Consider the following 16276-nt stretch of genomic DNA (forward strand, 5'->3'; position numbering starts at 1 on the left):
ACATTGCAGCAAGAATAGAGGAATGCAGGTCTTTGGGAAGTGAACACAACAGTAATGGCATTATGTGGTATACAGTAACTGTGGTGTACAGTAATTTGTCATATACCGTGGTAAAATTCATACAATACAATTACTATATAAATTCTCATGTCGAATCGATTATTTAGGGTAACTTTTTAAGTGCCAACTATATTTTATAGTTATCAAGTGCGAAATCCTAAGTGAAAGGTCTCCTATGATTTTACACTCTACTGACGAGCCACGTCAGAAAAGGTGTCCTAAGTAAACCCGTTTCGCAGATCCTCAGGTCACGTGCTCTACGAGGGAGAGACATGTGATGAAAGCTCGACGAGAGCCCAGGTTCTGCAGGCCTGAACTCATGCACCCATCGAAGGTTAAAGAGCTGAGACTGTGCATCTGCAAGCCAGGTTATGCGCGCAACGCATGGGGGAAGTGCATCTATGAACACGAATGTAAAATGTGCAAAGAACGGCACAACGAGGACTACAACGACTTTTGCATTTGCGCTTACAAGTGCGGCAAGCCGGCTCACATGCGCTGTGAGGGGGGATGCAGGGCTGGTTGCGACTGCCCTCCGGGATTCGCAAGGTGCGTGCAAATATTTTGTCGCAATATAGCAACAGGCTCCTGCATTTAGGGCAGCGAACTGACGTTTTCGTGCACGCATTTTCGTTTGCCGTTGTCGCACAAGTAGAGCTAACTTGCAGTGACGATCCACTTCAGCCATCACCGCCTTTTTTTATTCGTAAACGAATACAAACAGCATACTCACAGCCAGGTCAATTACCATCTGGAGGCAAAATGACGACTGAAGGTAACCTTGAAAAGCATCTGGCGTATTGTTCATCCCTATGTAAAAAAAAAAAAAAAACTTTTGTCGATATGACTTCTGCTCCATCGGTAGGTAACTGTTGCAGACCTGCTAGCCTTTAGGATTGTTATGAATGTACGTGTGGAGTCAGAATGCCACACTAAACACCTCACATTTATGGTCTTGAGTGGAGTTAACATTGCCAATGCCTCCTAGAAGTTTACTGTATGGTGTGCGCCTAGGTTTTTCTAGGGAAATCGCCTCCTTTTGTTTTCCCCCATTAGGTCAAGGCAGTTGATACGTGACTTCACTTGGCTGCGCATCATGGCCGTAACCCTTGCACCCCCATTTACAGGGACAGCAAAGACAATTGCGTACCAATCGGCGAGTGCCTTCCGATATGTCCAGCAAACTCAACATTCGAGCTGTGCAAATCTGGCTGTGAGCCTTTGTGCTGCCTTGGTCCTCCTAAAGAAGATTGCGTGCCGTCGTGCAACAAAGGGAACTGCATCTGCAAAGACGGCTACGCTATGGAAGGTGGTGTGTGCTTTCCTTGGCAGCACTGTCCCAAAAAATAAATGCGTTCACATTAAGCCATGCAGCGTGAACGTTAACCGCTACGCCAAGGTGAATTCATTAACACGCCGAACAATAAAGCTATACTACTGTGTCAAACATTTTGAGGGGAGATCTCTGTGTCAACCTACGATGACATCCATCTGCAACGACAAAGGACCATCTTGCCTGTGACTGATACTGATGTTTTATTTTCTTGCAACAAGCGAAATATAAGGAAAAACACCAAATATGTTATTTTACCCCGCTTCGATTTCCATTGAGATCATCCACCTGACAAAAATAGGATTCATTGGCGACTCCATCCGATAATTTCATACCACTCCACCGAGTGTTCAAAATTAAGCTTTACGGAATTTTTAAAAATCACCTGTGGCAGGTAGCAGACTTCTTATCGTTGCGCTGGTTTATTCGAAGAGGCGGACATTAGTAGCATGATAAATCCAAACCACGACCTCCTCTATAAATTGGCGACCTGCTCATACGGCAGCTCGTGACCCCACTTTTGAAAGTCACGTGCTCGGGCAGTTGCCAAAAATGCCGCGAGAGGCCGCCACTAGTTACCCCCATAGCAGACGACGCGACAACTAGAAATGGTCGAAGCACTTCGGAACGGCGACCGCGTTGTTAGCCAGTACAGTGCGCCGTGCCTGATGTTTTCGTTTGCTTTTATTTAAGTACTTGCAAAACGTTGTTAAAAATGGTTCTCTGTTCAATTAATGCGCCCAGACGAGGCCAAAATGTGTAGTAGACACCTTGACGGCTTGCGACTACGTCGACCTAGCTCAGCACTGCCGACTGTTCCCAAGCACGGTTTTGTGTACGCACCGTAAAAACAGTTGCTACTGTCGCTCTGAGTAAATACGCATTCAATTTCACGCGTCCACCATCACGGCATCTTCGCTAATACAGTAGATATGCGGGATGAGAATAGCAATCGAAGCGCTGCGGTGCACAGCAAGCGGTTCTCACGGGATCTCGCCCTTACATGTAAAATTTTTATCGGACTTTTATTTACTCTCTGCGGCATGCCATTTGAAGGTCTCCATGGCGAAGAAGTCTTGCATGCTTCATCACAACTAAGTTGAATATTTTGGCAGGTTTTGCGGGCGGGCGATTTACTCCCCATCCCCCGTTTGATACAGAGGAGTGCAAATTTTAATTTCTCGCTGCACACTCCGCCACCCTCTGCGTCTCGGGTTACCGAGTTCAGGTTTTCAATGCAATTATTAGTACCGAGTTACGAGATCAATTATGCTAAGGCTAATTCCGGGACCCATCCCGGGATATTTTTTTTTCATTGCAATGAATTCAATCGTGAGCATTTCAGATGATTGGAATTAACCTGGTTCCCTTTTCAGGAATACTTTGCTGCACCTCCCTCGCTAGGACCCTTCACTGCAGTGTCCCTCATAAACCATAAATTCAAAGTTAAACCCCACTACTTCAGAAAACACATCCATGTGTAGTTCAGTTGAACTAAGCAAAATGCTCATGCAGAAGGAACACACTTCACGCAATGTGAAATGGACAGATGTGTCAGGAAGTACATTTTATTGGTTCAAGCTCAAACTTTCAGCACCTCTCGAGACTTTGGCTTGGTGTTGAGAAGCTTTCTTTTGGCATTTGTTTCGGACACACTGTTGGTAAAATTACTAAGAAATGGACGCAGAAACTTAATCAGAATTAATTTCAAGAGAACAGTTCTGTGGGCCACACTTTCGTCCCTTGCACAATGAAAGAGAGGGTTTCTGGTGAGAGCTGGCAGAACTGCGCACATGAACCGCTTCAATGGCTGTGGCCCTCTAATAAGCACAGCAGCCACTCTTGAGGCAGCGCTTTCAAGGAGGCTGACAAAACCCACAAATGCCACGCTGGGATACGACAGCCCTCCCCTGTCAATGCCTGCAATGAGGGCCGTTGTCGTGGAATGGAAGCCAGGTGATTGGAGCCTTGCAATGCAGCCTTCACACTTGATGTTATCTTGTACAGCTCGTACAAGATAACCAGCGATCAAAGCAAGTGTGCTTGACCGCAGGCTTTGCTGAGGAGGGTCTGAAACAATTATGTAAGGATTAGCAAATAATCGCATGTTCACAATTATACAAAACAATTGTTGGGATGTTGCACAAGCCTGCAATATCCTCCATTACAAAAACATCTTTATAAAAGATCTTAAAAACACCTGTTATAAAAGGTGTTTGCTGGAAACTAAAATCTGGTGTTGTGGTGCGGTGGCCTCAATAATAATGCCAATAAAATGAGCTTTGATATAGTGGACACAAACATAGAAATTTACGGTACTAGGAGGTGTCATTGTGTGCATGTTAGACTTTAAAGAGTATATCTACCTTTTTGATTAATTATACATTGCCTAGGTTTCAGTGAACAATTCATCTGCATGAATAAGTACCAATATATAAAAGCATACTTGGGTAGCGTTCCAGCATGGTCAGGTGTGGAAGCAAGAGCTTTTGAATGTCTCTCCCATCAGTGCCCTTTACGGGAACAGGAGGAAGTGCTGATGCCTCGCCCAATGGGCCCACGACACTTCCAACGTTACTGCATGGTGACGAATGAATGATGCCTGTCACCAACACCTTCTGGAGTGCTGATAAGGCGGCATATGCATCTGTTTGGTCATTAGAACCATTTAGCTGCCTAATGGAAGAGAATAGTGACTCAACATCATCACTCGAAAATCTTGCTGTGAGCACAAACTTGAAACCCCTGCTTAGGAGGTGCCTGGTGCAGAGGATGGTCGATGTTGTCGTTACTCGCAAGGCTTCATATGTTTCATTGGAAAGAAATTCCAGTTTGTAGCTTGAGCTTTTCTGCCATGATTCAAAGTACCCCAGACACTCTTTCTCGAGCCAAGCAAACCTGAAAAACGATACAGAAATTTAGAATGCAACAAAAAAATTCCCTTTTGAAAGGCTGCTTAAGCGCTTGGCCTTATTCAAAATTATTAGTCTCTTATGGCTTGTTGAATTAATAATCCTATGTCACGGCATCTTTTCAAGGCAATGTGATATGTAAAATAAACCATGGTGACGTGCTTTTACAAGCAATCCTTTCATTTACACTCAGTGTTAAACAATATTGCTACCAGTTTCAAATCCACGACTAACCTCTCATCGTCTTCACCATAGAATGGCATCCTCATAGCATCCCTACTGGTCCAGTACAATGTCGTGCTTTTGATGTTGTGCAACACAAACCATTTGTAAACTATTTCCATAAACTCAACAGTTGGTAGGCAGTTTTCAAAGCCATGAGCACCAAGGCGATTTCCATGCTGCTGAAGAAATCTCAGCACTGATGTCACCTAGAGGGGAACAGTGAAGCAGAGTGATACACACTGATTGACGCTTTTGCTCATTGAAGTTTGTGAAGAATTCGAAGCTATGTTTTTCTCTAAAACAGCATCTGGACAAGGAACTTTCACAATACAGGGCGGTTCGGGAACACAGTGACATTAAGGCAAAAATTTGGGAACACAATGAAATTAAGGCACAAATACAGCAATCAGTACAAGTAGAGTGCCCTGAAAATTGCTAGTTCATAGAAAGGGTAATTTGGAATAGATAATTTACCTGTGGTGAAAAGATAGCAACAGCTCTACCAACACTCATTTTTTCAAAATTGCTTGGCCAGAGGTGCTTCTTTGTCAGGCACCTCACAAGCTTGAAGGCACCTTGTTTTTCTTGTAGGTCATACAGATTCCTGTCGGAGAACACCGTATTAGATAAATGAGACATGCTAGAAATGAAGCTAGGAAAACGTTTTGCTTACCTCAAGTAGTCCGGAAGGATGAGCGTACCATTCTTTCTGAAAATTCTCGTCACATCTAAGAACTGATTCCGGATGTTTTTCAGAATATGACAGTAGTCAAATGAAATGAATAGCTGGCGGTTGGAATCAAGAGGGTGGCTGGAAAACATTTAGTCATTATTACAGTTAACGAGGCGACATGAAGTTATGCATACAAATCATATGAAAGCCCAGGTTAACAAAGGGCACATAATGGTTGGGTCATGACACAGCTAAACTATTTCTACTCACGTAATAACAGGCTTGATGCTGCCACCGGACAACATTGCAAAAAACTTGCAGTTGGCACTATGATTGTCCCCAACGAGCCGTGTCACTTTAAACCCTGCATCTTCTACAGACTCCATAACTTTCATGGCTAATAGATGGAGCTGTTCACCGTTCAAGGCCCTTGTGAAATAGTAGCCTACAGGAAGCCTGTAAAGAAGGTCACAGTCTTATTAAGATATAGAAGCTTTCAGACTTCATTGGTTAACGATTGTTTACATATCTATGTGTATACCTATAATGGGTAGACAATCCCACAAAGACAAAGCATAGAAGATGTGTTGCTAGCTGGTCCTCTAGGCCATAGTCTTCTTCTGCGCCCCCCAGATCCACCAAACCATGTACAATGTCGGAGTGCTTTTGGTAGGTTGTGCTTGCTTTATGGACATCTCGTCCATAACGAGAGATCCAAAACGTGCCTGCAGGAACAAACAAAAGCATGATATGCACCCTTTTGAGCAAAAGTTCACATTTTACCTGTTCAGTATGCAGTTTCGCTTCAACATGAAGCCGTCGTTTAATGAGGGAAGACACCACTTGTCCTGTGCACGCTCCAATATAGCGCTTCAACGTGGAACGGCTGGGCAGCACAAGAACCCCTGTCTCCCGGAGCAAACGATAGCCAGATGGTGATTTGGCATGCCAAAGCACGCAGTTCCTTATTGTCTCTTCAAGCCAATGTTTTTTTTTTTTGAGGCACTCAGTAAAGTAAGTTGTTCCTGGAGAAACAATGCCCTTGAGTCGTTGTTTTCCACCTTCCCCTGTAAGGATATTAATATGGGTAAATAGGGGATTGCAGATGCTTAGGCTGGTGCACAGAAAAAAAATTGACCGGTCACTGTATCATCATATTTCCTCCTCTCAATCTTTCCTTTGTACCTACTCAAAGATGTTCAGCTGTATAGATATAAATACAGTTAATTTTGGATGACTACATAAGGATTTGTGTAGTCATACAATTTATCTTAGTGGCTTACACTTTTCATACCTGGAGAATGGTGAAATTTGATTTCTTCATCCATGCATCCATTTTTTTAGCCTGTTGCTTCAGTGAAGAAGCCTCTTCCTGTAGCCTCCCTTGCTTCTTAAGGAGTCTTTGGCATTTCCTTTTCAATGTCTTTACTTGCTTCACCAGCGTCACTATTTTTGCAGAGGAAAGTCTCGTCTGCATTCCTTGTGCCCTGGTAAGCCTCCTTAAAGCTGAAGGAGTCTTGCGTGATGCTTCAGGTGCAGGCAACAAGAAGATGGATGGGATTTCCTGAGAAAGGCACATTGGCATCAATTTCTTTTCCGTGGAGTGTACTAACAGTGTTGTAGGTGTCTGTGCACATTTGGGGCTGTCTTGTAGCTGTAGATCTAAAAAGTTAGGGCTACTGAATTTTTCCAGTGGTACAGGCTGAGAACAGCATTGTTCTTCTGTAGATAGAGGTTCAAAGGATTCGTTGTAATCTGCACAGTCCTCGATTTCCGCTTGTACACTTTGGCCCTCGGGTTGCAAGCAGGGAGCTACAGAAGCTTCCATCCTGGAATGTAAAGAACAACTTGTTAACTTTGCATGAGACATTAGGCAGAAATGTGAGCAGTTATTGCCACCTTTCAAATTTACGTAAATCAGTCATACCACAATGAAAAAAAAAATCTGAACCTACTTCTTCCTTTTGGCATCCACATCAGGTCCATCTGCAGGTGACAAAGCTAATCGATGCTTCAATTCTCTTCGCCCCTTCTTGGGCTGCTCCTGTAGATACACTGGGTAGTGTGGGAACACTGATGGCACAGCATCTGGTTTTAGCCTTTTTGATTTAAGGCCTTCCCTATAGTCATCAGGCTTAAAATGAAGGCTGCAAACTTTACTTCTGTCGCTTGGCGCCCATGGCTGTTTTCCCGGACCTGCATACAGTTTGCGCATGTAAGCCATGTAGCAATTAGGTCTGCAAGTTGTCAAAACAGTCACGAGATATGGCTCGCATGTCAATGATACTTCAAAGTAATCTTTAGCAACACGGCATCAGCTCCAGCAGAATTGGGTGACTAGCGACCAAACTATAATTGACGTGCACTAATTAACAGGAAAGCGTGGCAGAAGGCGCCAGAAAATTTGGTGGTCTGGAAGAACCTTAACTGGATAATTACAACGGCAATGCAGTTGATGCATATTCTCGCGTGCGTATTTCGCGAAAGTGGTACCGCAGGGCAGCAGTAATATCAAACTTGTATCGTTTGCAAACTGACCCTCATCAATTCTGTAGCTAAAAAATTCTTAGTAGCGTCACTGATTAGAAGACAATTAAGATACGTAGTTAATTCGCGCAGTTACGAGCATGGATGCTCGGAGTACCGCGAGCATCGAACGAATTACAATGAACGCATCCTCTTTAGTCATACAGACTACTGTTTTGACAATATTGCTGGGAATGACATACATGCTGTTACCGGCCGCTATCCTTTAACAGCACCCAGAGCTTATTTTACTATAACTTACCTTCGCCTTGGCGAGATATCTTCTTCAGCCAAAGTACGCGCACATCAGTGACAGGAAACTCGTGAAATGAGATGCCAGCAGATGTCCGTCCGCTCGATTTACAAAACGGCACGCAACAGTAAACCATCGCTGTTGCGACCAGTGCTTTCGCAAGCGCTGTTTAAGCTGCGCGAGCACACTTTGTAGCAATTAAGAACACGACTGAAAAACACGTGGAAAATGGCAGACGAACAACAACATACAACTGCACCACAGAACACCCATACAACTACACGCCGAGCGATCGGGCATGGGGGTAAGTTGTGGCGCCACGTTTCGCCGTGGCAGCTAACAGAACTAAAATAAAATAAACAAGCAAAACAAAATCGGCGCGCTGGAGCGCGCCGTAGGGGCAGGTCGCCAATTTATAGAGGAGGTCGTGATCCAAACACGTTCAACTAATTAACAAGAAATCACTAATTAACTTCTTAGTTAATTACTTTACGACGCATATTGCAATTTACGAATTATAGCCGGTGAGCTTGTCAGTCGTATCTACTCGAAATGAATTTCCCGGATGACACCAGTTTCGAGATATTGTTTCCCAAAGTGTGGGACGAAATACATGGGCGTTCCAGTTACTTTTGTGCTGCAATGTATAACGCAGCATTTTGGTAAAAAGGTAAGTGGAACAACAGTGCATTTTTAGAGCTAGTTTGATGGCGCATATCTCCAAAGTGATGTCATTCTAGAGCAAGTGCTGTTACACCGCACATGCTGCACTTGCTCTTGCAGCAGCAGCGGTACCAGCGGCGACGGAGAGTGTTTGTTTTTCTCTCTCTCTCTCTCTCTCCTCACTTTCTTTCGTTGCAGAAACCTGACCCCTCAACAACCTCTGTTGATCCGGACGTGCCTCTGCCTGGAGTCACACAGGTGCACAGACTGTGGCCTGACCACGCGACCGGCCATGCGCCATCTCTGTTGGTCCAGCAAGCGCCAATTATAGCGCCGGGGCGGCCACTTGAGGGTGTTATGAGCATTGTGCTACTAGGGAGCTCACATGCAAGCTCGCGCTTTCTGCGGGCTCCGTGCGTCCCATGAGACACGGATGTGGGTGCTGACCAAAATGGTGGGCTCTGATATGATCATCTTGATTGGGCTCCTGGCTTGCGCCTTGTACGCCCAACTCGTATAATGGCTCTGAATAGTGTCACGTAGTAGTGACGATGAAGCAAACAGTCGTAAAACTGGGAATGACGAAACTGATTCTTTATTGGGCGAACCTGTGCCCACAAAAGCAAGTTACACTTGAAGCACAACGATAGCGGCGAACACAGTCGGCGATCGTCGAAATCTGATCAGCGGCGAAGCGCGTCGGCTTTTATACCTGAGTCACCGAAGGTTCCAGATTAATCCCTGATGCCCGCGTGTCTTCCAGAAAGTTCTAGACAATTCGCGTCGGTCATTTAATCAGATAACATAAGCGTCGGTGAAAACAGGCAACGGAAAGAAGCATCGACAACGTTCTAGAAACTTCCGATACAGGCGCGTCCTGCGCCGAGCGATAACGTTTAACATTTGTTAGCCGGTGGAAAGCGGCCACCGGTGAAAGATAAACATGTATACGTGTCAATACCCTCCCCTTAAAAAGCATCGTACCGATGCTACAAACACGAAAGCGAAAACAAAACCATGCGTAATAAACAACAAACAAACAAACAAACAAAAAAACAATAACAAAGTAACGAAGTACCTAAGGTCGTCAGCGGGCGTAGAAAGGTTTAAGACGCACCACATGGATGACTTCAGGTCGTGCCCGGCGCCGCTGTGATTGCGAAATGCCGTCTGGCACGACCTCATAGTCCAGTGGGCCAATACGTCGGATTATCTTATATGGTCCGAAATAGCGACGCAACAGTTTCTCGCTAAGTCCTCGTCGGCGAATCGGAGTCCAGACCCAAACACGGTCGCCGGGCTGGTACTCGACGTAGCGTCGTCGAAGATTGTAGTGTCGGCTGTCGGTCCTCTGCTGGTTCTTGATGCGCAGGCGGGCGAGCTGTCGACCTTCTTCGGCACGCTGCAAATAAGTGGCAACGTCGACATTTTCTTCGTCAGCGACGTCTGGTAGCATGGCGTCAAGCGTCGTTGCCGCGTTCCTTCCGTAGACCAGGTTGAACGGCGCCATGTGCGTCGTTTCTTGCACGGCCGTGTTGTATGCGAAGGTCACGTACGGAAGGATGGCATCCCACGTCTTGTGTTCGACGTCGACGTACATTGCCAGCATGTCGGCGATGGTCTTATTTAGGCGCTCGGTGAGGCCATTCGTCTGCGGGTGGTAGGCGGTGGTGCGGCGATGGCTTGTCTGGCTGTACCGCAGGATGGCTTGAGTTAGTTCTGCCATAAAGGCCGTGCCTCTGTCAGTGATGAGGACTTCTGGGGCACCGTGACGCAGGAGGATGTTCTCAACGAAGAATCGGGCTACCTCGGCGGCACTGCCTTTGGGCAAGGCTTTTGTTTCGGCGTAGCGGTTGAGGTAGTCCGTAGCTACGACGATCCATTTATTCCCGGACGTCGACGTCGGAAAAGGCCCAAGTAAGTCCATCCCGATCTGCTGGAATGGTCGGAGAGGTGGTTCGATCGGCTGTAGAAGTCCGGCTGGCCTTGTCGGCGGTGTTTTGCGCCGTTGACAGTCTCGACATGTCCTTACGTAATGGGCGACGTCGGCAGAGAGGCGAGGCCAGTAGTATTTTTCTTGTATCCTCGCGAGCGTGCGGGAAAAACCGAGATGTCCAGCCGTTGGGTTGTCATGGAGAGCTTGCAGAACCTCTGGACGCAACGCTGAGGGCACCACGAGGAGGTAGTTGGCTCGGAGAGGCGAAAAGTTCTTCTTTAGGAGAATATCGTTTTGCAAGGAAAACGACGCCAATCCTCGCCTGAACTCCTTCGGCACAGTGACGGTCTTGCTTTCTAGGTAGTCTACAAGGCTCCTTAGTTCCGGGTCGGCTCGCTGTTGTTCAGCGAATTCGTCGGCACTGATGGGTCCCAAGAAAGTGTCGTCATCCTGGTCGTCCTGTGGCGGCGGTTCGACGGGGGCGCGAGACAAACAATCGGCGTCAGAGTGCTTTCGCCCGGACTTGTAAACGACGGTGATGTCGAATGCTTGAAGTCTCAGGCTCCAGCGTGCGAGGCGACCTGAAGGATCCTTCAAGTTAGCTAGCCAACACAAGGCGTGGTGGTCGCTCACAACTTTAAAGGGCCTGCCATAGAGGTAGGGGCGAAACTTTGATGTAGCCCAGATGATGGCGAGGCACTCCTTTTCTGTTGTGGAATAATTTGCTTCCGCCTTCGATAGCGACCGGCTAGCGTAACTGACAACCCTTTCTAGTCCGTCAGTCCTCTGCACAAGCACGGCGCCGAGTCCTACGCTGCTTGCGTCGGTGTGGACTTCCGTATCGGCGTTTTCGTCGAAATGCGCAAGTATTGGCGGCGATTGCAGGCGTCGCTTCAGTTCTTCGAATGCTTCGACTTGCGGCGTCTCCCACTTGAACTCGACGTCGGCCTTCGTGAGATACGTCAGTGGCTCAGCGATCCGTGAGAAATTCTTGACGAAGCGCCTGTAATAGGCGCACAGTCCAAGAAATCTACGCACTGCCTTCTTGTCAGCGGGCGGAGGAAAGTTGGAGATGGCCGCAGTTTTCTGAGGGTCGGGGCGCACTCCAGACTTGTTGATGACGTGGCCCAAAAACAAGAGCTCCTCATATGCGAAGCGGCACTTTTCGGGCTTTAACGTGAGTCCGGAGGTTTTGATTGCTTGAAGAACTGTTTCAAGGCGCCGCAGGTGTTCTTCGAAGCTTGAGGCAAACACAACGACGTCGTCCAAATAGACGAGGCAAGTCTGCCACTTCAAGCCTGCCAGTACTGTATCCATGACGCGTTGGAAAGTCGCAGGTGCCGAGCAAAGACCAAACGGCATGACCTTGAACTCGAACAGTCCGTCTGGTGTTATAAAGGCAGTCTTCTCCCGGTCCCTCTCGTCGACTTCGATTTGCCAGTAGCCGGTTTTGAGGTCCATCGATGAAAAATACTTTGCGTTGTAGAGTCCATCCAAGGCGTCGTCAATCCGTGGGAGGGGGTATACGTCCTTCTTCGTGATCTTGTTGAGCCGACGATAATCGACGCAGAAACGTAGGGTTCCATCCTTCTTCTTCACTAACACCACGGGGGACGCCCACGGACTCTTGGACGGCTGGATGATGTCGTCGCGTAGCATTTCGTCGACTTGGTGCCTTATGGCTTCACGTTCGCGTGCCGAAACACGGTACGGGCTCTGACGGAGTGGGCGGACATTTTCGTCGGTGATGATGCGGTGCTTGGCGACAGGGGTTTGTCGAACTTTTGACGACGACGAGAAGCAGTCCTTGTATTGCAGGAGCAGAGCTTTTAGTTGTTCTTTCTTATGCCTGGAAAGGTTCTGATTGACGTCGAAAGTTGGCTCAGGTATTATAGTCGTCGTTGCAGGTGCACTGGAATCCGTGAAGGCGAAAGCACTGCTGGCTTGTACTATTTCGTCGATGTAGGCGACCGTGGTGCCTTTGTTAATGTGCTTATATTCGGGGCTGAAGTTCGTGAGCATCACCCTTGCTTTCCCTGAACGTAGCTCAGCTATGCCTCTAGCGACGCAAATTTCACGGTCGAGCAGTAAGTGATGATCGCCCTCGATGACGCCTTCCATGTCTGCAGGCACTTCGGTACCGACGGAAATCATTACGCTGGAGCGCGGTGGAACGGTGACTTGTTCTTCAAGCACATTCAAGGCATGGTAACTGATGCTTGTATCCGGCGGTATCGCTTTGTGTGTTGAAAGCGTTATCGACTTGGACCTTAAATCGATGACTGCACCATGTTGGTTTAGAAAGTCCATGCCTAGGATGACGTCCCTGGAGCAGTGCGGCAGGATTACGAAGCTCGCCGGGTAAGTGCGTTTGTTTACCGTGACTCGCGCTGTGCAGATTCCAGCCGGCGTTATTAGGTGACCTCCCGCTGTCCGTATATCGGGTCCTTGCCAGGCCGTCTTCACCTTCTTTAACTTGGCGGCGAACGTGCCACTGAAAACTGAATAGTCGGCGCCAGTGTCGACGAGAGCGGTGACGTTATGACCATCGATGAGCACGTCTAGATCGGTAGACCGGCGTCTGGCGTTGCGGTTAATTCGTGGCGTCGGATCACGGCTGCGTCGGCTTGCTCTGCTGCTGCTACGTCGCGTCGGAAGGTCTTCGTTCGGCGGCGATGTGTTGTCAAGGCTGTTGCTAGGCGGCGTGCTGATATCTCGTCGTGATGATTCGCGAATCGTCGTCGTCGTCGTCGGGCGGCGGAGGATCTTCGGCATTGCGTCGTACAGCAACCGCACCTCCATCGGTTGCTGCTTTTAGTTTCCCGGGTATGGGCTGGGAGATCGGCCCCGGGTTGGGCCGGCATACAGGCGGCGATGCGGCGAGGTGTAGCGGCCTGGTGACGGCGAGCGTGAGGGTCGTCGTGGTTGCCACTGGGCTCCGGCAAGGTAGTCGGCGATGTCACGTGGTCGCTCGCCAAGCTGTGGACGTGGCGCGTTGACGGCGAACCCTCGTAGGCCCCTCTCGCGGTATGGGCATCGGCGGTAGACATGGCCGGCTTCCCCGCAGTGATAGCAGAGCGGGCGGTGGTCGGGGGCGCGCCAAATGTCCGTCTTCCGCTGGTAGCTGCGCTGGGCGACGGGCGGGCGTGCTGGCGGCGGCGGCGGTGGACGACGGAACTGCGGCGTTACGGGGCCCTGGCGCGAGCGCGGAGGGGGGCCTTCACGACGGGCGACGGCGGCGTAGGTCATCGCTTGCGGCTGTGGTTGAGGCGATGCCGGAACTTCTGGCACTTCCAGTGATCGCTGAACCTCTTCTTTAACTATGTCAGCGATTGAAGCCACCTGAGGCTGCGATCTTGGGAATAATTTCTGTAGCTCTTCCCGTACAACCGCTCTGATCGCCTCGTGCAGGTCGTTGGCGCCTAGAGCTTGAGCTTCGGCGTAGTTTGTCAGCGCACGGCGGTTGTATTGCCTGGCTCGCATTTCAAGCGTCTTCTCGATCGTTGTCGCCTCCGAAACAAATTCTGCCACAGTCTTGGGCGGGTTGCGCATCAATCCGGTGAATAGATTCTCCTTGACGCCCCGCATCAAGAACCTAACTTTCTTTTCTTCAGACATGTCGGGGTCGGCGTGGCGGAAGAGGCGAGTCATCTCCTCCGTGAAGATCGCGATGCTCTCGTTCGGCAATTGAACTCTGGTTTCCAGGAGAACTTCAGCCCTTTCTTTTCGTACGACACTCGTGAAGGTCCTCACGAAGTTCTCGCGAAATAGGTCCCAAGTCACCAGGGTGGTCTCTCTGTTCTCAAACCATGTCCGAGCAGCGTCATCCAACGAAAAATAGACATGGCGCAGCTTGTCATCGTCGCTCCATTTGTTGAATGTCGCGGTCCTCTCGTACGTCTCCAGCCATGTTTCAGGGTCTTCAGCTGATGATCCACGGAAGGTAGGTGGCTCCCGAGGTTGCTGCAGCAGGATGGGGGACGCTGGGGCTGCCATTGTGGTCGTTGACTTGGCCTTGATCGCTGTGGTCTTCTCGGCAAGAAGTCCGTATTCTGGCAAAAGTCCTTGCTGCCTACGGCTAGCTCGCTGGTCCTTGGCGACGTTGGTCTCGTCGTCCGGTTTCGGGCTTGGGTCGCGGCTTTGCGGGGGCGTTCACTGCATGAACGCACTAGCACCTCCACCAGATGTCACGTAGTAGTGACGATGAAGCAAACAGTCGTAAAACTGGGAATGACGAAACTGATTCTTTATTGGGCGAACCTGTGCCCACAAAAGCAAGTTACACTTGAAGCACAACGATAGCGGCGAACACAGTCGGCGATCGTCGAAATCTGATCAGCGGCGAAGCGCGTCGGCTTTTATACCTGAGTCACCGAAGGTTCCAGATTAATCCCTGATGCCCGCGTGTCTTCCAGAAAGTTCTAGACAATTCGCGTCGGTCATTTAATCAGATAACATAAGCGTCGGTGAAAACAGGCAACGGAAAGAAGCATCGACAACGTTCTAGAAACTTCCGATACAGGCGCGTCCTGCGCCGAGCGATAACGTTTAACATTTGTTAGCCGGTGGAAAGCGGCCACCGGTGAAAGATAAACATGTATACGTGTCAATAGTATCCCGGCTTTCATATTTCACCTTATCGACCTTCGAGCGTTCCTTAAACAAAAATATATTATTCATCATGATTGGGCAGAACTGATGCACATAAAGCAATAAAACACTTTGACCGCCGTGGTGGCGTAGTGGCTTTGCTGTGACGCTGTTAATCCCGAGGTGGCGGGATCGAATCCCGACCGCGGCGGCTGCATTTCGACGGGAGCGAAAAGCAAGAACACCCGCCTGCATTTCTCTGTGTCGAATGGTATGCAGGATTGATATGACACACCGTTAATCGTGTGGTATTTACATGACATTTCGTGCGGCTGCAATGATTTCCCAGCCTAAGTCCGGCCCGGGCCCGCGGCCTTATGCCCGACTCGGGCCCCGCCCGGGCCCGCCAAAAAAAATGCTTCGCACGGCCCGGCACAAGCCCGTGTGTTCAAGCCCGGGCTCCGCCCGGGCCCGCCAAAAGAATGCTGCACAGGCCCGGGCGGCCGGGGCCTGTGCAGTGCTCTACTTACCTCTACCAAAGATACTATGTAGCCTTTAGATTGTTCCAAACACCTATAAGGCAGCACGCTTTATATATTGTCTAAATTGAGCGCCCCCACAGTAAAAAAAGAAAATAAGGCTACATAGTATCTTTGGTAGAGGTAAGTAGAGCACTGCACAGGCCCGGGCGGCCCGGTCCTGTGCAGTGCTCTACTTACCTCTACCAAAGATACTATGTAGCCTTTAGATTGTTCCAAACACCTATAAGACAGCACGCTTTATATATTGCCTAAATTGAGCACCCCCACAGTAAAAAAAAGAAATTGAGAGAAAAAAGAATTGCAGAAGCAAAAAAAAGGCACCGGTGAGATTCGAACTCACGATCTCCTGTTTACTAGACAGGCGCTTTAACCAACTAAGCCACGGCGCCGATGGGCGCCCAGGAAATTGGCCTCGTTTCCATGCGCCGATGGTGCCGCAACTCAAAGCCGTATTTCCAGTTTTTATCGCGATTCCGTTGCGCAATTCCTTTAGCCTACTTCGCGATTCCATACTGGTCGGCAACTGAGCCGAGCTACGCGCAGCTCGTCGCTTATTAGGCTTC

The 16276-nt window shown here is 48.8% G+C and overlaps 1 protein-coding gene and 1 non-coding gene across 2 annotated transcripts; both read right to left on the minus strand.

The window, feature by feature from the left end:
* Nucleotides 1-6324: 6324 nt before the first annotated feature.
* On the minus strand, nt 6325-8216 carry LOC125940142 (THAP domain-containing protein 11-like). The gene is made up of 3 exons (XM_049655865.1): nt 7992-8216; nt 7159-7399; nt 6325-7032 (listed from the first exon to the last, which is right to left on the minus strand). The coding sequence occupies exons 1-3, from the start codon at nt 8116-8118 to the stop codon at nt 6492-6494; spliced, it is 909 nt and encodes a 302-aa protein (XP_049511822.1). The 5' UTR covers nt 8119-8216; the 3' UTR covers nt 6325-6491.
* A 7812-nt stretch (nt 8217-16028) lies between these two features.
* On the minus strand, nt 16029-16102 carry Trnat-agu (transfer RNA threonine (anticodon AGU)). The gene has a single exon. It is a non-coding gene; the product is annotated as a tRNA-Thr (tRNA).
* Nucleotides 16103-16276: the final 174 nt, after the last annotated feature.

Source organism: Dermacentor silvarum, chromosome 9 (genome assembly GCF_013339745.2).
Source record: "Dermacentor silvarum isolate Dsil-2018 chromosome 9, BIME_Dsil_1.4, whole genome shotgun sequence".
Lineage (NCBI taxonomy): Eukaryota > Metazoa > Arthropoda > Arachnida > Ixodida > Ixodidae > Dermacentor > Dermacentor silvarum.